Source organism: Protopterus annectens, chromosome 11.part0 (assembly GCF_019279795.1).
Source record: "Protopterus annectens isolate FY-2018-M chromosome 11.part0, PAN1.0, whole genome shotgun sequence".
Classification (NCBI taxonomy): domain Eukaryota; kingdom Metazoa; phylum Chordata; order Ceratodontiformes; family Protopteridae; genus Protopterus; species Protopterus annectens.
In genome coordinates, this window is record NC_056745.1 from 181,836,264 (window position 1) to 181,858,789 (window position 22,526).

Genomic DNA, 22,526 nt, shown 5'->3' on the forward strand with positions numbered 1-22,526 from the left:
AACATTATTATTGGTATAATGTAATGAGAATGAAACTCTTTATAAAGCAGAAAACAATATGAATGCAACCTTGTACACTGTGTATGAATGTAGATTTTATTTTACTCATTGTCTTAGCAGAGCTGTCTGCTATCTCTGAGTTGCATATTGTCTGCTATCTCTATGTTGTATATTGTCTGCTGTCTCTATGTTGTATATTGTCTGCTATCTCTATGTTGTACATTGTCTGCTGTCTCTATGTTGTATATTGTCTGCTATCTCTTTGTTGTATATTGTCTGCTATCTCTATGTTGTATATTGTCTGCTATCTCTTTGTTGTATATTGTCTGCTATCTCTATGTTGTACATTGTCTGCTGTCTCTATGTTGTATATTGTCTGCTATCTCTTTGTTGTATATTGTCTGCTATCTCTATGTTGTATATTGTCTGCTATCTCTTTGTTGTATATTGTCTGCTATCTCTATGTTGTATATTGTCTGCTGTCTCTATGTTGTATATTGTTTGCTATCTCTTTGTTGTATATTATTTGCTATCTCTATGCTGTATATTGTCTGCTATCTCTATGTTGTATATTGTCTGCTATCTCTTTGTTGTATATTGTTTGCTATCTCTATGCTGTATATTGTCTGCTATCTCTATGTTGTATATTGTCTGCTGTCTCTATGTTGTATATTGTTTGCTATCTCTGTGTTGCATATTGTCTGCTATCTCTATGTTGTATATTGTCTGCTATCTCTATGTTGTATATTGTCTGCTATCTCTATGTTGTATATATCTTATGTGTACTTATTTGTCAGTTGGAGCTTGTCTCCCTGGGCCTCCAATGAAAATGGGTTTCATTGCCCATTCAGATTTTCCTTGTAATCAAAAGCAATAAATAAATAAATACATTTTTGTTCATGTGGTCCCACAGTTCAGCTGCTCTCTGGTGCATTATTAGGTAAGGTGTGATGATGTCGCTGGTGAATTATTAGGTAAAGTATGATGATGCCTCTGATGCATTATTAGGTAAGGTGTTACTATGTCTGGTACATTATTGTCACAATGCTGGTCTCTGCTGTGGATTAGGCTCTTAAGCAGACACCACTTCAATAATGTCAAAAGCTATGTCCCGGTACTCCATAAGGACAGTCCTAAACAGCCCTCTGTGTAAATTGGTTCTGTTCTGGAAGACAGCTTGACATACACAAAGATGTTCTTTATCAGAAATTCAATTGGAAAACTTAGCATAATGTACTCTTTGAAAGCAAACATAAATGTAACTCTTCCTGTCTCCTAAATTCCCAGTTCATCTGTGTCACTTGACTACTTTGCAAAACACTGAAGTGCAACACATTTTAAACAGCTAAATAAATCTACGTTACATTTTATATTCACTATATATGTATATTCACTTAACTTATTACTTTTTGAAACATTAAGAGATGCCAGCAGGGCACATGCAAAGGTCATAGTCATTATTTGCTGTTTTTTTTTAATTCTTTGGCACACTTTATTTTCAGCAGTTGGCACAGAGATTAAGGCTGTGAGCTGCAGTGCTTTTAGTACAGGGTTTGATTCCTACAGCCTTCATTTGCCTATTGTGTGACTTGAGCAAGTCACTTAACCAGACATTGCTCCCTGGTCACATCTGATAAAGAACTGTGTATCCAGTAAGCCTACCAGGTTAGCAAACAGGATTATTCCTATTATTACAGTAAAACTGATTTATCCAGTTTTATTAACTGTGTTGGCATGTGGGCATAAATACTTTACAGGATGAATGTGTTTAACCTCAAATGTGTTAAATACACTACAGTATCAGGTAACATGATGTCTACAAACATTACAGCTTGATTATAAACTTGCTATTAATTTGAATTCTCTCTAGAGATTGCATTCTTTGTTAGGAAGAAATGAGTTTCAGTTTTGGATGTAGGGTGCATGACTGTTTTGCTGTGTAACAGTCTGGTCTTTACAAAGTAAATTAAGATATTCTGTTGAATGTTGAGTGGTCAGAATGAAGATCAACACTTTCAGTTCAGTAGTCACTGTTCTGTCCTGTCGTGTAAAGGATTGGATTACTCTTTGCACATGAGGGGAAATGACAACCCAACGTGGAGTTTAAGTATCCTGAGGCCTTTTTCTGAGGGTGAGGTTAGAAAACATGGGAGACTGTCTAGCAGTGGGGGATGGGTTCAGCAGCTGCAGTACCCCACGCATTGTGCTCGTTAGCAGTACTGGAGTGAGAAAGGAGGCCTGGGACAAAGCTTTCGGTTTACCTAGTAGTTTATGTCCTTAACTAAGGTCATGAGCTTTCAGCACTATCTGAACAGATGATATCGCTGAAACAAGCAGTGAAAATGAGGTACCTTTGTACGGTTGCTGGGCTTACTCTCCATGAGAGAAGGAGGAGCTCTGCAGACGAGGAGGAGGATCAGCCTCTGTTCCTGTAGATTGACAGGAGTCAGCTGACATGGCTGAGTGCTCCCCACAGGAAGGGTAGCAGACCTCTCCCATTGGAAGGAGGTCCTGCATCAGACCCACAACATACTGGAGACATCATACTTAGCTTGCCTGGGAATACCTGAAGATCCTACAGGATGAGCTAGGGATTGTGCCTGGGAATTCAAAAGCTTGGTTTACTCTCTGTAAAGGGTAATATCACTACAACCCTTATAGGCCATGTGGTTAGAATGAAGGGGTGGATGGATGGAGTTCTGAGACAAATATTCTATACATAGTCTCTCATAAAGCTGCATACAATAGCTTATGCATAGCTAAGGCAACACATTTCTCAGCCAAAAATGTAATAAAACACTTTCCTTCTCCACAATTGTTTTAAATTATGTGGAATATTACTGTTATGTGTCATTATTAATTGTGGATACAATCTAACCATTACTTTGTAAATATCTTTGTATGCTTTCCTACAACATATTCTGTAATAAGCTGTTTTATACTGTATTTTTACAAATTTATTCATCCTGGCTCTACTTCCAAATGGTCAAGTGTGATCAGCATCCTACACTAGTAAACAAAAAGAAAATAAAAAATACAAGTTAAAAAAAATGCTTCTGTAGGGCCCTGTCTCTAACAATTATTCCTTCTGAGCATATGCTCAAAAGTTATTGGTTTCAGGTCTTTGTTTGCCCGATGATAAATGTGTTCTCCAGCCATGCATTGGCTAATATAACTGGTCTTATTCTCATAGTAAATTAGTTATAACAGACAAGTGTGAAGACGTCATGAATGAGACCACAAGAGAAAAGCAATACGAGTACAGAAAGGAGAAAGGAGAAAGCAGCAGCTTATATATTAAGGTAAAATTTTATTCCACCCCAGCTCTGTCCTGTTCTCTAGTTCCACTATTCACAGACGTAGTTATACAATGAGGCAAAATTTTATTTCAGACCATCTTCTGTTCTATAGTTCCTTTACTCCATGATGTAGGTTGGGGGCTGACATACACCAGACTTTGGTTTCATTCAGTTAAATCCAGACTTAAAACCCAATAAACAAATGTTCTTACCAGTTGTGCTATGAGGGAAATGTTTAGTGTGTTATTTTACTCACCCTCAGCGAGCCAGTCATTCTGGAGCAGTCTGTACAAACAAAGCTATGAACACTAATTTGAGAACTTAAATAACATAAGGCTGATATTTAGGTATTCTACATAGATAACAGATTCTGTCAGAAAGTCTGGATTTGCATCAGGCGTTACATCCACCCTTTCTGAAAACAACTCCAATTCTGTTGGTTTAAAAAAAAAATTCCATTATCAGTGGGAAGTAATTCATGACTTTATCCTGCTGTGAAAAAGTTCAGCAAAATTAATTCCTGTGGGCTCCTGTTCACTTTCACTAGTGCCTGCACTGCAGGTATTTACCATCTGTTCTATAAAGAGCATAGTATATAAATGATTGCACTTATTTACTGTTCTCCACATGAAACTTGCAAGCAGATGGTAAAAATATTACAGACTATAAAAGTCAAGATACTTTAGAAGTTGGCCAATCACAAGCTTCTGAAAAAGAAAACTTTATAATCTTGACTTTAAAATGACCATGAGAAAAAAATCTTTAACAATCTAAATTAAGGTAATGCCAGCTAGATATGCAGCTAAGTTTTAAGACCCAACCCATCAGAAAAATATATATTTCAAATAATGTCAGCATTAGCCTGAAGCTTTCTGCTGTCTGAAGTATCTTTGGACACTTCCTCACTACAAAGAAAAGTTTGATAACACCATCTTGTCCAACTAAAAAGGAACCACATTGGCTCCTCCTTAGAAAAAAATAACTGGCATCTACATTTTGTCTCCAGGACAGCCTATGCTGAGAAGTGCCTTTCTGTCACCCCTGCATAAAGCTGGTGTAAGCCTCAAAGAGACTGCTGCTGTTTGCTTCTTAGAACTATGCAAACGGGATGTCAGCAGGAGCAAATTACAAAAATGGAGCTGGGATCTTTCATTGCTTTCTTGTTACTATGCAGAACTCTTTACCGTGGAATTATTAGGGAGCAGGCTATCCTTTTGAGCACCAGGCTTTGTGATTTTTGTGGAACACAACTGACCTCATCCCTGATGTTTTTTTTCCTATCATCATCCACATACTTTTTCTTTATTTACTGCTGAGTTGAGTAGGTGAGCATAACTATGTAAGTGCAGTACACTTCCCATGCAAATACCTCACTTCATCCGATCTGTACGTCGACTCATTGTTTTCTGTACTACTTGTTTTAATACTGGAATGAATTTGTAAAAGAGCACTGTTGAATGTAAACTAAAGTAACATGTCAGCAGACATATATTTATATTATAACCTCACCAGTACAACATTCATTCTCATAAATATACGTATATATATATATATATATATATATATATATATATATATATATACACACACACACACACATATATATATATATATATATATATATATATATATATATATATATATATATGTTTGTCTTTTCGGCTTTTCCTGGTTAGGGGTCGCCACAGCGGATCATCTGTTTCCATTTCTTCCTGTCCTTTGCATCTTGCTCTGTCACACCAACCACCTGCATGTCCTCTCTCACCACATCCATAAACCTTATCTTAGGCCTTCCTCTTTTCCTGTTACCTGGTAGCTTCATCCTTAGCATCTTTTTCCCAATATACTCTGCATCCCTCCTCAGCACATGTCCAAACCAATGTAATCTTGCCACTCTGGCTTTGTCTCCAAACCTTCCAACCTGGGCTGACCCTCTAATATACTTATTCCTAAAACTGTCCACCCTCATCACATCCAGTGCAAATCATAACATCTTTAACTCTGCCACGTCCAGCTCTGACTCCTGCCTTTTTGTCAATGTCACTGTCTCCAACCCATATAACATAGCTGGTCTCACTACACTCTTGTAGACCTTCCCTTTCACTCTTACTGGTACTCGCCTGTCACAAATCACTCCTGACACTCTTCTCCACCCACTCCATCCTGCCTGTACTCTCTTCTTCACCTCTCTTCCACATTCACCATTACTCTGAACTGTTGATCCCAAGTATTTAAACTCATCCACCTTCGCCACCTCTACTCCCTGCATCCTTATCATTCCTCTATCCTCCCTCTCATTCACACACATATATTGTCTTAGTCCTGCTGACCTTCATTCCTCTCCTCTTTAGAGCATATCTACACCTCTCCAGGGTCTCCTCCACCTGTTCCCTACTCTCACTACAGATCACAATGTTATCTGCAAACATCATAGTCCACAGGGACTCCTGTCTGATCTCATCTGTCAACCTGTCCATCACCATTGCAAATAAGAAAGGGCACAGAGCTGATCCTTGATGTAACCCCACCTCCACCTTAAACGCATCTGTCGCTCCAACCTGTACCACTCTTACATACTTCTCTGCCACTCCTGACTTCCTCACACAATACCACAAATCCTCTCTAGGCACCCTGTCATATGCTTTCTCTAAGTCCACACAGACACAATGCAACTCCTTCTGACCTGCTCTGTACTTCTTCATCAACATCTGTAGTGCTCTTTCCTGATATGAAACCATACTGCTGATCACTAATCATCACCTCCCTTCTTAACCTAGCTTCCACTACTCTTTCCCATAACGTCATGCTGTGACTGATGAATTTAATCATTCTGTAGTTACTACAGCTCTGCACATCACCCGTATTCTTGAAAATCAGTACCAAAACACTTTTTCTCCATTCCTCAGGCATCCTCTCACTTTCCAAGATTTCATTAAACAATCTAGTTAAAAATTCCACTGCCATTTCACCTAAACACCTCCATGCTTCCACAGGTATGTCATCTGGACCAACAGCCTTTCCGTTCTTCATCCTCTTCATAGCTATCCTTACTTCCTCCTTGCTAATCCACTGCACTTCATGATTCACTATCCACACATCATCCAACCTTCTCTCCCTCTCATTCTCTTCATTCATCAGCCCCTCAAAGTACTCTTTCCATCTACTCAACACACTCTCCTCGCTTGTGAGTATGTTTCCCTCATTATCCTTTATCACCCTTACCTGATGCACATCTTTACTAGCTCGGTCCCTCTGGCTAGCCAATCAGTACACATCCTTTTCTCCCTCCCTAGTGTCCAATATTTCATACAACTCTTCATACGCCTTATCCTTAGCCTTTGCCATCTCTCTCTTTGCCATGCACCTCATCTCCTTATACTCCTGTCTACTTTCTTCATCTCTCTGACAATCCCACTTCTTCTTCTCCAACCTCTTTCTCTGTATACTCTCCTGTACTTCCTCATTCCACCACCAGGTCTCCTTGTCCTCCTTCCTCTTTCCAGATGTCACACCAAGCACCTTTCTAGCCATCTCTCTTACTAGCTCTGCTGTAGTTACCCAGCTATTCGGTAACTCTTCACTGCCACCCAGTGCCTGTCTTAACTCTTCCCTGAACTCCACCTCACAATTACCCTTTTTCAGTTTCCACCATTTGATCCTTGGTGCTGCCCTCACACTCCTCCTCCTCTTCTTGATCACCAATGCCATCCTACAAATCACCATCCTATGCTGCCTAACTACACTTTCCCCTGCCACCACTTTACAGTCTCCAATCTCCTTCAGACTGGCCCTTCTACATAAGATATAATCCACCTGTGCGCATCTTCCTCCACTCCTGTATGTCATCCTATGCTCCTCCCTCTTGTTAAAATACGTATTCACCACAGCCATGTCCATCCTTTTCGCAAAATCCACTACCATCTGATCTTCGGAATTCCTTTGCTTAGCACCATACCTACCCATCACTTCCTCATCCCCTCTGTTCCTTTCACCAACATTCCCATTGAAATCTGCTCCAATCACCAGTCTCTCGCCCTTGGGTACATTCATCACCACTTCATCCAACTCACTCCAAAATTTTTCCTTCTCATCCATCGCACACCTAACTTGTGGAGTATATGCACTAACAACATTCATCATTACACCATCAATTTCCAGCTTCATAAACATCACTCTATCCAACACTCTTTTCACCTCCAAAATACTCTTAGCATACTGTTCCTATAGGATAACTCCTATGCCACTTCTCCTCCCATCCACACCATGATAAAAAAATTTGAACCCACCTCCAATACACCTAGTCTTGCTCTCCTTCCATCTGGTCTTTTGCACACACAATATACCAACCTTCCTTCTGTCCATCATATCAGCTAGCTCTCTTCCTATACCAGTCATACTGCCAACATTCAAAGTTACGACCCGCACTTTCACAGTCCTAGCCTTTACCTGCCTTCGGGCATGCCTTCCCCCTCTTCTCCTCCTTCGGCCAACTGTAGCCAAATTTCTGCCAGCACCCTGTTGGCCAGCAGTACTGGTGGCAGTCATTGTTAACCCGGGCCTCAACCGATCCGGTATGTATATCTGTACTGTTGTCCGTATGTATGATATGGTTCCACTTTATAATTGCGAAATACTGAAATCTCGAATTTCAGTATTTCGCGACCGTAAAGGCGAAACCTTCAAATACCGAACCTTCACAATCCCAAAACTACAAATCTCGAACTCACAGCATATACCACACCACACATAAACCACAACACCCACACTATAAAACAAATAAGCACAAAAACAAAACACCACACATCTACATACCTAAACTACACATAAGCGGGGGGGGGGGCAAGCCCCCCAGCACCCCTCATGTGGGGGGGGGCTGCACCCCCACACCGCCTACTTATATATACTAACTCCGAGATCTCACAAACAGTAAAAGACACTACACTCACACCCAGACATTCCACAGTCCCACACACACACACACACACACACACACACACACACAGACACACACACACACACACACACACACACACACACACACACACACACACACACACACATAGACAAACATTAACGCATCCAACAATTACACCTTCCTACCCTAACCCACAGATACAATTTACAAACAATCTGACATACACTAATACTCCCACACAAAACCCTTACAAAACACTCGCTTACCTGAGATTCCACGTAAATCCATACACTACGGTGAACAACATCCAAACCAAATAGCGCATATCATGTAACGTAAAGCCATATTTGAAATATTCATATTCGCGATCATGCACTTTTGACGTTTTAAAAATTCACCTTTATGGTTGAGAAATACTGAAATTCGAGATTTCAGTATTTCACGATTTTAAAGGGGAACCATAAGGCCAAATATTTTTTCTCCCTACACTTTACATCTTTCTTGGAATGCTAAAATGCCATTTTCTACAAGTGCTAGTCAGATTCGTTACAGCTGAATGAATTAGCCAAGTCAAGATACAGGGCCAGCATTTCACCTTTAAATAATTCACCTCAGAGACGGATTTAGAGATAGTGAGGTCCTAAGCTATGGGAAGCTGTGAGGCCCTATTTGGCATATGTTAACTACCACTGAATAAGGCCGCATAGCAAGCAGTTAAACTTGATAATAATTGAGGTGGGGGAAGGGTTACCCCATTAGAAGTTTAAAACTGATGAGTTTAACTGTTCAGTTTTAAGACTTTTACTAATATGAAATCAATTTATGGAGACTTTCATATCAGAACTTATAATAAAAGTTTAATTAATAAAAAAATCTGAAATTTTGAGATTAGCATTTTCAATTCATGCTCAACTCTAGTTCTCATTTACTAGTTTTTAGTGCTTTTTTAGTGCTAGTTTTAAGTGCTTTAGGTCTATGCCTAGAGGCATGGTATTTTAGCCAGAAGAGCATTTGTTACCAAGTAAGCCATACTAAAATAACAAGGAGAAATAATCTGGAAACAGTGCAGTCCATCAGTGTCACTTAAAGTGAATGCTGTACAATAGAAACTCTTTAGCAAAACAAAATCTTTGACCCTATGGAAAATACTAGTGCCAGTGTTTTTGCAGAGGGGGAATTCCCCTATCCCTTTGTGGATAGCTGCAGCCCATACCCCTGTGGCTTTAAATATTTTAATTCAGAGGTTGTGCAATCTTAGGGGGGAGGTAATAGTGAATTTCTAAACAAAGACAAAAGCTTCCTTAACCCCAACACTACACAACCTCAGCTAGTACAATTAAGCCACAGGGAACTAAAACAAAACACTGGTGATGACACCAATATTTGATGACATCCATTTGATTATGTAGTAATTGGCTAGAATGCTAGCAGTGACCTGCCAGGTTCCAAACTAATGACATGGAGTTAAGGAGCTAAGTACAGGACAGAGTGACAGTATGGCAGGCAGCAAGTAAGTGGAACCTTAACCACAAACCACGGTCTCCCATTTAATAAAGAGTTAACAACTCTTAACTAACACTCTAAAGCCAGTAGCCACCGAGATCCCTCCTGTACTATATTCTCACTTGACTTTCAGTGGAAAAAGTTAATCGAAGGACTGACTCAAGTGATCATAATATGTTCCATGAGCCAAATCCTGATGCAGTTACACACTGCATAACTGTATCATTTATAGGCTGTTACTAGGGCAGAAGCTGTACATATCTATAGAAGCTTCTCCACTTCTCATGATAAATCAACAAAGACATACAGATATATATGGAAGATTCAGGCTTACAGAGTCAGGGACAAAAAAGAGAAAAGACAAACAGACAAAGATGCATACTGACTGCACAGAAAAAGATAACAGGCTAAGCTAGTGTAACGCTGCAGTCACTTCTGCCCCATTTCAGAGCAAGGTCTAATGCCCAAGTCATTAGTCTCAGCAGTTCGTAGGCTGTATTGCCCTGGAAGATGTGCAGATACCCCCCACAAACACTGAGGTACTGACCTAGGCTTCGGATATCAATTGTGACGTCCACGTAACCATGCTCAGCACTGTGGTACATGGCCTCACGAAGGGCTTTCATCTTGACTTTGCTGTTTCGATTGGTACCTAAATGTGCCTTGGCTGCATCCGTCAGATCTGTCCCCTCAGCCAGGATCTCCTCCAGGGACAGGATGTCACCTTTCCCCTTCTCAGGCTGGGCGAGCAGCTTGCGAAACACATTCCTAAACAAAACAAAATAGGAAAATAAAAATTTTGCAGAATAAACAGAAGTTCAAAATGACAGAAACATAATATATTATTTATCTCAACACTTCCAAACAATTCCAAAACTCCACAACACAGTTAACATCCTACCAACCACCTTTGTCTAAGTTCAGAGGTCCCATAATATATTCTTCTACAGTGGCTGCTAGTATTACTCCACAGGTAGCCCACAACACACACACACACACACACACACACACACACACACACACACACACACACACACACACACACACACACACACACAAACACTGTTCACTAGCAAATACTGCCAAGGTGATTGTAAAGTTGCTGGCCCATCACCTAGATGTATTTTTCTTCCCCTATTTTTCCATCTAATTTGGAAGTTCCATATCTAGACTTTGCCAGGAACATCATCATCTAAGCAACCATTAAAGGGACACACCCAAGGTTGTAAAATAGCAGGCACAGCAATTATCCATTTCATTCAAATGAACACAGACTGTTTAACATTTTCTTTCTCTGTGGATTCTGATGGTTTTGGTCTTTGTTGCTCCACACACTTTAATAATCTAATTCTCCTCATAGTCTATGGATCCATTAGTTCTCCCAGCATTGCCAACATAGCACACCATACCACCACATGACACAGGTCCTCAGTTCTAGGGGGAATTAGCCTTTTGGTTATCACACACAGCTGGAGTAGTGTCAAACGTTAAGTATCAGGGGCCTTCATATTTACATGGTAATAATCCATTTACATTCTTAATTCTCAGCAAATTTCTCTGTGCTGAAATGTATTACATACAAATGTCAACCTTACTGACCATTCTAAGCCCTCAGTGTCATCACACAGCATGGCATCTTCATGCAAGCTCAGTTGACACTTTAGCATTTGGTCCTGGCTTTCTGGTCTCCACTAGAAGCTACTTCTTCATCACAAAACCCCAAATCCCTCTTGCTCAGTAGCAGACCTCACCATTCCTGTTCAGTCCTATGTCTCCAGGCCAGTTCTTCATGCGTGGGAGTTTCTACTTGAACCCTAGTCACATTTATTACGGTTGTAACTGCAATGTCTACCCCACTGAAGCAGACTCAAGACTGACACAGAATAAATAATTTAAACTTTTTTCCAGACCTGTTCTGGGACAAAACCACCGAATATTCCAAGGAATATGAGTCTCAAGTTCTCTCTACAGTTACCTGGTACTATGACCACTCCCAAGATGGAGCAGAAAAGTTGAGAGGAAATGGTTAGTAAGCCAGCTACACAACATACATAACAATAGCTGATCCCTTCATGGACAGGCAGATGTAATAGTCAGATGACTGAGCCACATGCCTGCTTGGCCTTCATCTTGCTCTTCTGTAAGATTTTTTTTCACATCCAAGTGCTCTTTCATGGAGAAGTATGCAGTCAATAACAACATGTACCGTATGCTACTATACACTCATGTCTTGCAGGCCTGTCAGTTCCACTGACCCTCTAACCATGCGTTACTTCCCCAAGTGATGACCATGTAGTAGGACCCCTACCTTGCATCCCTGGAATGAAATCTCTACCTCATGTACCCTTTGGGCAGCCTTAATCTGTATCTCAGCTTGGATCAAAGTCAACATAGGAAAATGCCTTGACTTCACACCTAGAGTGCAAACTCCCAAACAGATTTCAAGCGTGCCAGACATAGCATTGTGTTTGTTTTTCTAGTCCACCAGATACAAGTGTATTTGCATCTACTCAAGTTTTATCATTACTAGTTGTTGTTGTTGTTGTTTGTCTTTCGGCTTTTCCCGGTTAGGGGCCGCCACAGCGGAACTCCGGTCCGCTAATGATTGGCAGTAGATTTTCACGCTGAGGTGCCAGCTCAACGTTCAACCTTCAACGAAGGCACTCCCATTTATGCATGTCTTTCGAATGCCCATCCAACCGTGGGGAGGACATGCAGACTCCATACAGAAGGCACTCCCTGCACTCCAGCCGAGAATCGAACGGGAGAACCTCTTGCTGTGAGGCAACAACGCTACATTAATGAAATTAAATTCTGTATTTATTTCCTAATAATATGAGAATTATGTAGACTGTAGATTTAATTTTTGACTTTACTCAATTTCTACTGTTATTATTTTAGTACACATTTCACATTAAAATTATAAAAGTAAGCCTTACTATAAAAATAATTTGGGTAACATACCTTTAAAAGTCATTCAAGTACCTTTTACAACCTTTGAAAAAGAGGGTCGTTTAAAGAGACAGCATGTTAGAAACTGAAGAAATCAGGCATTTTATGTGCATATAGTTTTCTACAGCAACAATTTGAGTGATTTTCTCAAATATTAACTAGAATCAGCAGTAAAAGAACAGACAGTTCATTAAGATTGTACCACACAGGGACAGTGTGTAATTAATTGTGTAGGGTGAGCTGGAACAGGTGAACTGAAGTCAGAGGGGTACCCCTTTGGGAGGGGAAGGGAAGTCAGCTACAGTAGTCACAAGCATTCTGTAGTAGGATAATGCTCACATCTGATTCAAAGATAAAGACATTTGACTTTCACTCTTACCATCTACTGGCCTTCAAGAAGCTTGACTCCTGTAACACCATTTGATGATTGCTGCTTCCCATATCTATCTTTCTAGCCTCTATCCCTTATAGTTTGCCACATTTTTTCATTAACTGTTATTTATTCTAGCTTTAGGCTCCCCTGTAATTTGAAAAAAATGATGGCTTATTTCTGGGAATGAGGTAAGAAGGAACATTATTGGAGTGTTGTTGTTGCCAACAGCAAAGAAAGATTGATGAAGATGGGCAGTGTGGCAGGGTAAGATCTAGAAGCAGTGCAGAAAATGGTACATGTGATTCTGGGAGATATCAAGGAACTAGGAGGTCTGAAGCCATTCACAGGACTAATTTAGAAGCCAAGGAATAGGTGTGATCAGTCTTATTTTTATTTATTTATTTACTATTTTATTTTATTTTACATTTGTTGACCGGGTTTGTTTGTCTGAGCAGAAAAGCCCTTTTTCAGCAGAGACACGGGGAGAAAAGCTCCACAGCGTTAAACAAAACAGCTACAAAACAATTATAAAAATGTATATAAAAGCATTAAGCATCTGTAATTCATAAGACATGGAGTACTAAGTACAGTGTTTACAGTACACATAATTTGGCATATATCAGAAACTGAAGAAAGTAAGAAGTGATAACTAAATGTTTTGAAGGAAATAGAGGTTACATAAGCCAGGATAGTATGCGAGTTTGTTGTGTCAGCGCAACACAGCTAGAAGTTAATAACTATAATAGGTATTAGTTAGCTTGAGTTTGGAAGTTAAAAGAAAAGAGAAGTTGGGGAAGATTAAAGATAGAGCTAGGAAGAGAGAGTGAGAATTCTTTAGAGGGCAAGTTGGATTATAGGATGAGTGGGATGATTACGGTGGCTGTGTGCGGTGGCAGGACCATTGATTTATAAGGTACTCTTTGGTAGCAACCTTGAATTGTTTTGGGTGGGTTTCACAACATTTGTAGTCAGCGTACAATTCACATGCGTGGGTTACACGTGAGCATCTCAGATGCTTCTACAAGCACTGTTGTGGGTTGCCATTTTTCAGTGTAACGGCAGAAGCCAATCTATAAAGAGATCAAAATCATGTATATAGTTAAGCCTATTCCTTGTAAGAGTACATATCAGAATAGTAAAAGTCAGATCTCTGAACACTATCTTGCTGTACCCACACTGCAGAAATGAAAAGCAATGCAGATGAAAAGGAAAAAAAAATCCTTGCAAGACTACTTTTATCAAATACCTCACAACCCCAAAGCAAGTGGATTTTCTCCCCAAATCCCTAGTGTCATACTTAATGTAATGAACTTGGAGACTGCTATACCTTTCCAGGAAGGAACTTAATACATTACAATGGCACACCAGTTTGGTGTGAAACTTTTACAGAACTGCTTTTGTCAAATTACATTATGCTGAGTAACAATTTCATAACTGTCCCTGCCATGAAAGCAGATTTAAAGGTCTAAACTTTGGCAAAAAGTTGTACTTCTCCATGTAACCCATGAATATTTCTTTTTAAGGGGAACTACATTTTGTATAGCACAAGACACAAAATGTCACACTGGCAAACATACAAATAAAATGAACAGGATATGTGAGTTAGCAAAGAATGTAAATGCTCACACTGTTGTGTGCATTGTCTTTTACTAGCTTTCCATTTGAATGCTTCTACAATAATAATTTTAATGCTGATTAAATAAAGATCACTGTACCTTTCTTTGGCACTCAAAGTGCAAACAGGAAAGAGCTACCCTGGATATCCATAAAACTGAAACCTGAAGAAGTTTGGCAGGGAAAACTCTTTCCATTGCATCCCCCAAAGTGGGGGGCTGTATCCTCACATCAATGCTGCTTATATAAACAAAAATCAAATAATGTTGTATCTCAGTGTTGAGGTATTCTCCAAAATATAATCTTTCAGTTAGCATATATAAGGCAAAGTCACACTGTCTCATTTACACTTGCATTTTGAACAAGAATGTGATGATCTTATACCCTTTTACCAAATTACTATATAAAACGCATTTTAATTTGGCATTTATAAGACATACTAAAATAAAGGTACACCCTATTACAAGTGTGAGATCCAATACTGTGGGTCCCAATAATCTTAAAAGTAAAGTGTGAGACCATCTGAAATTCATTAATGCACCACTGAAATATTTTACTTGGAGGATTTTGCTGTCTTGCACTCTCTTGAAGTGGATAAATGTGTCCTCAACATCTTTACAAGCATTATATCCTAACTCCATGGTTGTTTTGCCAAACAATATAAGGAATACCCCAAGATACCACAACTTGAACTTAGCATATGGTCCCCCAATTTCTTTAAAACAATTTTCCCAGTACAAGGATCACAATTACTACCATCAGCATTACAAAGGGCACCCGACAAAGTGCAGTTATGTTGGAGAAGGGTATCAGCAGATGGGTTCTGTGTACAAATCAGAAAGTTCTGAATGCCTCCTTGCTAAAATCAACCAAAGGTAGGATAAAAGGTTTGTATTTAGTCAAAATGCTGTAATTGTACTTTCTGTAAAACAATAAAAAAACTAAATTTTACTCTCATGAGGTTGATCCTAGAATTAATTTAATCAGAAACGCTAACAAAACAGTCATGTGTTATGTTAAGCTACTTGAATTTTGTAACTGTGCAAGTCAAGAGTATGATAGCAACAGTAATCAAGGCAGCAACGTGTAAAGTACTTGCATTTTCGTACCAATTTTACTTACGATAAAAATTTCTACAAAATGATTTTTACCTCTATACACTTAAATAAAACTGCAGAATATAACAGTGTTTCTTAGGAAGAATAATGTTCCATTTTTGTTATTGTCTGACTGAGAATGGAAAACAGAATTTAGGTATTTTAGTTTTTCACAGCAGACTAACACAACTATAATTGTAATAGTTAAGCTTTCTCAGAACTTGCATTGTTTTATTTTGAACAGAATTAACCACATTGGATAGTCACTGGATAATTATGGTCACACTGCATTGCACATTTGTGTGTGTGTGTGTGTGTGTGTGTGTGTGTGTGTGTGTGTGTGTGTGTCTGTGTGTCTGTGTGTGTGTGTGTGTGTGTGTGTGTGTGTGTGTGTGTGTGTGTGTGTGTGTGTGTGTGTGTGTGTGTGTATGTGTGCACACATGCACATGTAATGCTCATTAACAGTTGAAAACAACTTCAGTACCTGTGTCCATGTGCAGCAGCCTGGCTAAAAGAGTTCATATCTCCCTGAGGTGCGGTGGATATTCCATTCCGGTACATGGTGCCTACCATGGGGTCTGCTCCTCTTTCCAGCAGCAAACTTCCTAATTCAAAGTTACCTGGAGTAATTGAAAAAAAAAAGAGACAGAGAAAATTACTTTTAATGACAGTAAAACATGGAAGACGGTTATCAAAAGCATGCTATACATAACAGTCCTATGGCCTCAAGTATTTTACACTCCTCTCTAATCTGACACACAGTTAAAAGAAACCTGGGCATTTAAATTGACAATACACTATCATTTGACCATCATGTCTCCCCCACAGTCTGCAAACTGTTCTACATAGCCCAGAAAATTCCAAAAGAAATTCCTTTTGTATCAAAAGAATTCATAATGAAGCCTGCACTGGTGACACAGACGGATAAAGCCCTGACTATGCCTAGGTGACAGAAGTTTGATTGGCAGCTCATGCATTTGACAGGGCAGGGAAGGAGGATGGGCATGACTGTCCTGGGATGGACAGATTTTGCTGGTCACTTCACTAGTTCAGCTCTAGCAGGGGTCAGAGCTCAGAGAGAAGACACAGCTGGGGGAGGCAGGAGGACAGTATAGGCATGGCTGCCCTATGTGCCTGTAGTGGGGGACCTGCTCAGGCTACTATCCATTGCCTACCCAGCCTAACAATGATGTCAGCATACTGCTGGAGGGATTTAGAGCTACAATAAAGCCTCAGAGCTGCTCAGCATTAACAGAACTGTTACGGGGTGGACAGCTGATGGTTCTTTGATAATTGGGACACATCATGATATGGTGCTACAGTCCATGTACAGGGGAGAAGACAGACTACCGGAACGTAGGATGGTAACAACCCCCGAGAAAATTCCTTCAAATAGGGAGAGCAGTAGGGAAACTAAAACAAAATAAAGTAATTGCCTCCCTCCACTCGTCCCTTATCTGGTTAATCATGGAATATTAATGCCTCCTTAACCTTTAAGAATCTTACCCAACTCAAGAGACCCTAATGATTTTTGACCAAGAATATCACAGGACTTAAGTCTCTCAGCTACCTAGTATAAAAAATTTTGAGGCCTCTTAGGTTAAGATTGGAAAATGAAATAACCTCAGCCTTGAAGTTTTAAAGTGAAATATTAACTTTTACTGAAAAAAAATAACCAAAATAAAGTAGTGTTTCTTCACTCCAAATACATGTGAACTTAAGAATTTTGCATTGTCTATGACAAACAATTGAAGGAATGCAGCCTTGTTTCATTGCCACTTTAATGCTTGTGCTATTGGTTTGTCAGTTGCTCAGAAGACATTTTAAATGAAAAACAATGCAGTGCCTGTAGCACAAACTATTACAAAACACAGTATGTTAATAGTACATTCTTTCTTCTGGAAGACAGAAGTAAGCAGACTTTTAAAAGTACACAGTAAATGTAAGCATAAACTATAACAAAATGGTTTATTATAGCCTGGTCTGAATACTTATGTCACCCAGTAAAAGACATATTTAACCTCTCACTATATAAATGTATTTTCCTCAAATCTAAAAATAATGCACTAATTGAACTGCTTCCCTAAGCAAAGAACCAACTCTGCACCTCTGACTTTAGACCCATTTCTATACTTCACAAACAATATGGTTTTATGGGAAATCATAACACTATGACAACTATTTGGGTCCACACTGACATGTTTATGGCTATGAAGATTAATTAATTGGTATAATCTACATACATCTCACCAAGACTTCCACCACCACTTACCACCGTGGATTCAGCAACAAAGCTACCCAGTGGTTCATGGTTCATTAACTTTCTGACTAAACATTCAGAGTGAAATTAGGGTCCACACACTCAGCCAAAGCCCCCTTTCTTAAAGGGAATATGTCAAGACTCAGTCTTTTCTTCCCAGCTATTTTCTGTATGCATCAATAATCTGCCTGCATCCAACCCAACTCCACCAATCCTTTTGTATGCAGATGACCTTCTGACTTTTCCTTAAGAAACATTAAATCACTGTTCCAAGAAGACCACTTTTCTTTACCAATTGGCTCAATTTAAGACAACATCTACTTAACACAAATAAAACAAAGCTATTTTGGTACTCCATGGAAGCTAAAGCAAACTTGATTTAGGAATCATAGTTATTAATGATATTCTGCTTGAAACTACCAGCATTCATACACTTCGGCCTATGGCTTGACAGACACCTCAACTTCCAGCTTTACATCCAACAAACAAAATCCAAAATCATTTAATAGTTTTCTCTCTCTGAAAAATTTCCCGATTTTTGTCTCCAGCAGGGAGAGGCCACAGGGAAAGGTATCATCTTATCCCAATTAGAATACACTCTTCCCATTAGCCACTGGCTCAAAGAAAAAAATTCACAAGCCAACAGTCAGCAGACAACAAAATATGATACTTAATAAATCTAATTCACAAAAGGCCAGTTAGATCCCCCTCCAACAGAGAGCTGAGCTCTACCTCAGCTCCCTTCTGTTTAAAATGTTTAGTCAAAATACTTTCAACTATCCGTGGTGGTGGTGCTGCGGTAGCGTTGTCGCCTCACAGTAAAACGCTGACCGGTTCGACTCTCAGCTAGAGCGTTTTCTGCATGGAGACATGCGTGAATGGGTGTACCTTCATTGAAGGTTGTGCGTTAGGCCTGGCAACTTAGCACGTAAAAATCAACTGCCAATCATTAGTGGACGGAATTCCGCTGTGGCAACCCCTAACCGGGAAAAGCCGAAAGACACAACAACAACAACAAGTCAAAATACTTTCAACTACCTGTCTGGTGTAAGACAAAGAATGTATAACATAAGGTCACAATCAAACCATGCTGCCCCCTTTTACTCCCCTACAGAACCAAAACAAAAATGCAGTAAACAAAGCTTCACCGTCCTAGGCCTCAAAGTCTAGCAAACCCTATTCCATCTCCTCCAATCACCACCACCATAAGGGACTCAGACAATTACCTGAACTTTAGAAAGCCCTTAAAACTCATTTGTCACCCTAAAGCCACATGTTACTGCTATCCTAATGGTTATATAACTTACTACACACTCTTTTCTCTACCTTTCACTATTCACTATCTGCTCTTCTGAGTATCCTCTCCACTAAGGCATACTATCCTACATATCACACCTTACTTGCCACATCAGTAATCTGCATACCTCTACTATACTTACCCCCTATTATCTCCTACCTTCTTCAGCCTCTGTCTTTCTCATTTCTTCTTTCCTCTTTTAATGATCTTGCTAAGCCTACCTTGTTTAATTCATGTACGTCCCAGAAGGGTTTCTTACCTTCAGTTATCTTTTAACCTGATTTGGGTAGTGGTGTAGTGTGTGAAATAATAAACAATTGTATCTTGTATGCTAAAAATGCTTTTGTTTATTTGCTATTGTGTTCTCGTATTACATTGGGCTGAGCATGAAATTGCTTAGTTTGGACTATTACTGTACAGCATTTAATAGTTTTAAATAAATAAATAGATAAGTACACATATCCACTCACTAGCAATTGGAGTCCCTTTTTCTGTCGTGCTCAGAAGTAGCAGAATATAGCTGAGAGACATGTGTCAAAAAAGAGACTTCCGCCCAGTATTACATTCAGATGTTTTCGCAGAAAGCAGCACCGCTCATTAAGGTAAAAATATGCACTCCTAAATTCTAAGGAAAATCCATTTGACAAAATATTCCTCTTTTCAACAGAAGGAAATGACTGTTTCCTCAGAGCAACTAACTGGTCATCCCAAGTGTAGGATGTTTAAATCTCCCTTACTGTAGCTACACCCTGCCTTACCTTCTGCAGTGAACTGAACCCTTTTCTCCCAGCAGCAACAACTTAGGCATATCAGACCACATCAAATCACGCCAACATTATAAAGAATGCTCCATCTATAGTCTGGCCATGGACTATGCTACATAATCCACCTCACCAGTGCAGGTCTGTAAAGTTGAGCAACCTCAGAATATAAATCTGAGATCCACTGTCTGCTTTAGTGTTCATCAAGCCTGATTGAGGCAGGGCTTTAAATTCAAAAGGTTGGTGGACCAATCACTTGCAGGCCAACACTGCATTTTTTTCTCTCTGTTCTGTGATAGCCAAAGAAGGGCATTATCAGTCACTAATGTAAAGGGGAGTCCTAACAAATAAGCCTGAGGGAAGTAAGCTCCCACTTAACTGTCAAATCCTCTTTTTCATATGCAGTATATGTAGTCTCTTGGGGAGTGAACTTACAGCTAGTGGGGGCAAACAGTGAGTTCTTCACCATGTTACACCTTTGATAGGTCAGCATTCAGGCCACCTGTAAATGTGTCAGTATGCACAATAAAAGACCTCAAACCAGGTATAAACATGATGGGTGAAGAACACAAAGCCACAAACTATTCATTGCTATACTTTGTGAAAATAAGACATAGGTGGACCACTCTGAATGGGTAGCTGTTTACTGTAAAGTGCTTTCTTCTCCTTCACAAATGACAAAAGAGTTCAGAAGTTTTTTGTTATGTGTAAATGCAACGTAGCAATGAATAGTTTGTGGGTTTATTTTGTTTGTTTTCACTGCAAGTACATTTCTGCTACCGAGTGTTTTTGGTGAGGAATACAAAGCCTTCTTTAGATACATAAAGGCTAACTCAGGTCTATATCAGATGCATGAAACAATAAAACCGCGAGCGCTCACATGAGCAAAAATGCCGGGAATCAAAATTGTGATTGTGGGGTCGTGTTACAGTGAGGAGTGGGATATTTGCCCTTTCCTCACTGTAGTGCGACCTCAGAGTTGGACTATATAGTTAGTGGGGGGTGTGGGTGGGCGCAACCCCCCCACAATAGCAAGTTCGATTACAGGCATTTTCGCTCATGTGTGCGTTCGCAGTTTAGTCTTTTCGGGCTTATAATTTAGACCCGGTTAACTCAGTATTGAGTCCACTCGACTCTTTGGGCATCGCTAGCCTTAGAATGTTATATCAGAGGAGAGGCTATCTCTGCAAAGTTAGGTATAAACTTAAGGTAATGACCTGTTGGACCAAGAAAGGCTCTGACCTATGTCTTGGAAACTGGTTAGGCATATTCTTGTACTGCTTCCACTTTGTACATCTGCCTTCCCAATGACAAATTCCATACATCTGGCTGCATACTTTATTATTATACATTTTGAGGGGTTAGCTCTAAAGTCTCTCTGTCTGTCTGCCACAACACATCCACAACTACTTGCATCTTAGAAAAATGGCTGTCACAGACTTCAGTAAAGATTACTACATAATCCATATAAGCAACAGCATTGCTGCAATGGCCATCTCAAAATGTTGTACATAAGTTTCTGGAATGTGGTTGCTGCCTTATGTAAACCAAATAACATGACCTTTTATTGGAAAAGGCCATCTGTGGTTTAAAATTCTGTCCTTTCTTCTAGACTGCAAACGTAAGAGAATATGCCATTATGCTTTTGTAAGATTAAGTGTGTTTAAATACCAGGATTTCTCAAGCCATTATACCAGTTCATGTACCCTTGACACTGAGGAAGCATCACATTCTGAAATGTTATTTAGCTGGTGAAAATAATTGCACAATCTTAAACTACCATCATCAGGTTTGTTTGCCAACACAATCAGGCTACTCCAGGCACTGTGTGATCTTCAACCACCCCAAGTTGTAATATTTTCTTTATCTATAGACAAATTCTGTCTGAGCCTCAGGGGTTATATACAGCTTAAGTGAAACTTTTTTCCCATGGGGACTATAGTGGTGTTATAACAGTATAATCCCTCCTGGTAAAATGAAAAATATGTCTTTATTCACTGAAGGAATTGGCACACTTCCCACAATGTTTCCTCTGTGTATACTTCAGGATTAGAACTCTGATCCTTTACTGGCACTTCTTACTCCAAAATGTCAACACCCATTTTGGCCATGTCTATGTTGGCTAAAAGAAAGCTTTGTTTTTTTTTCCAGGGCTTTAAAACATAAATGTGATACATTTGTTAGAAGTTAATCTTCCTGGCTGTTTTTTCCCCATAACGTATATATCACTTATTTTCTCAAACACTTCCTATGGCCCTTGCAACGTAGTTAGCAATGTATACTTGGTCATTGGAACTATGATTAATACTTCTCCTCCCTGCATGGAAATTTCTCAGTATAGCATTTCTAGTGGAATTATACTGCTGGGCCAACTGAGACTGTTTTAACATTATCAAACAAAAACTAAGATGGCAGCCAGTCTTTCCTGTAGCACTGAAACATTGTCAATAACACC

At 39.5% G+C, this 22,526-nt stretch overlaps 1 protein-coding gene across 1 annotated transcript in view; it reads right to left on the reverse strand.

Annotated features, from left to right (window-relative positions):
- BTBD11 (BTB domain containing 11) overlaps positions 1–22,526 on the reverse strand; it is a 602,423-nt gene that overhangs the window by 243,041 nt on the left and 336,856 nt on the right. The window contains exons 8-9 of the mRNA XM_044087588.1: positions 16,238–16,373; positions 10,265–10,485 (exon numbers count right to left, since the gene is read on the reverse strand). Of these exons, the coding sequence (XP_043943523.1) occupies positions 10,265–10,485; positions 16,238–16,373 (357 nt within the window). The remainder of the gene's footprint in view (positions 1–10,264; positions 10,486–16,237; positions 16,374–22,526) is intronic.